Below are 531 nucleotides of genomic sequence, written 5' to 3'. Positions count from 1 at the left end.
ATAACTAAAGTACTTCATTTATATCAGTGTTGAGTTCAGCACTACTAAGTTACTTCGTGTCTTAGTAATTGGAAGTTGACATTCACTGCCACATACAAAAAAATCTTTGACACAATTTCACAGTAACAATAATGTTTAGTACCATGGAAATCAAAATATTTCCACTATAGACTGATTTTTAAATGTCACTGACAGTAGCATTTCTCACATAATATTCTTTTCACAGCATCTTTCACATCTCTATTTCTCAGACTGTATATTAGAGGATTCAGCATTGGTATTATAAGTGTGTAGAAAACAGATACAATTTTGCTTTGCTCTGGTGAGGACATGGCCCCAGGCTGAGCATATGTGAAGAACACAGTCCCATAGAACAAACTCACAGCTGCTATATGGGAACTACAGGTAGAGAAGGTCTTACTCCTGCCTTGAGTTGAAGGAATCTTCAGAACAGTGGAGAGGATGTATGCATAGGACACCAGAATGACAACTGTGGTGCTGATGACAATGAAAGCAGAGACAATAAACAGT

The 531-nt window shown here is 37.1% G+C and overlaps 1 protein-coding gene across 1 annotated transcript in view; it reads right to left on the bottom strand.

The window, feature by feature from the left end:
* Positions 1 to 185: 185 nt before the first annotated feature.
* The window catches only part of LOC101564082 (olfactory receptor 9K2-like), a 21702-nt gene continuing 21356 nt past the window's right edge, over positions 186 to 531 (bottom strand). Inside the window, exon 2 of the mRNA XM_004638017.1 lies at positions 186 to 531. Within this exon, the coding sequence (XP_004638074.1) occupies positions 186 to 531 (346 nt within the window).

Source organism: Octodon degus, unplaced genomic scaffold, assembly GCF_000260255.1.
Source record: "Octodon degus isolate 3935 unplaced genomic scaffold, OctDeg1.0 scaffold00093, whole genome shotgun sequence".
Classification (NCBI taxonomy): Eukaryota; Metazoa; Chordata; class Mammalia; order Rodentia; family Octodontidae; genus Octodon; species Octodon degus.
This window is presented reverse-complemented; position numbering and strand designations above follow the sequence as displayed.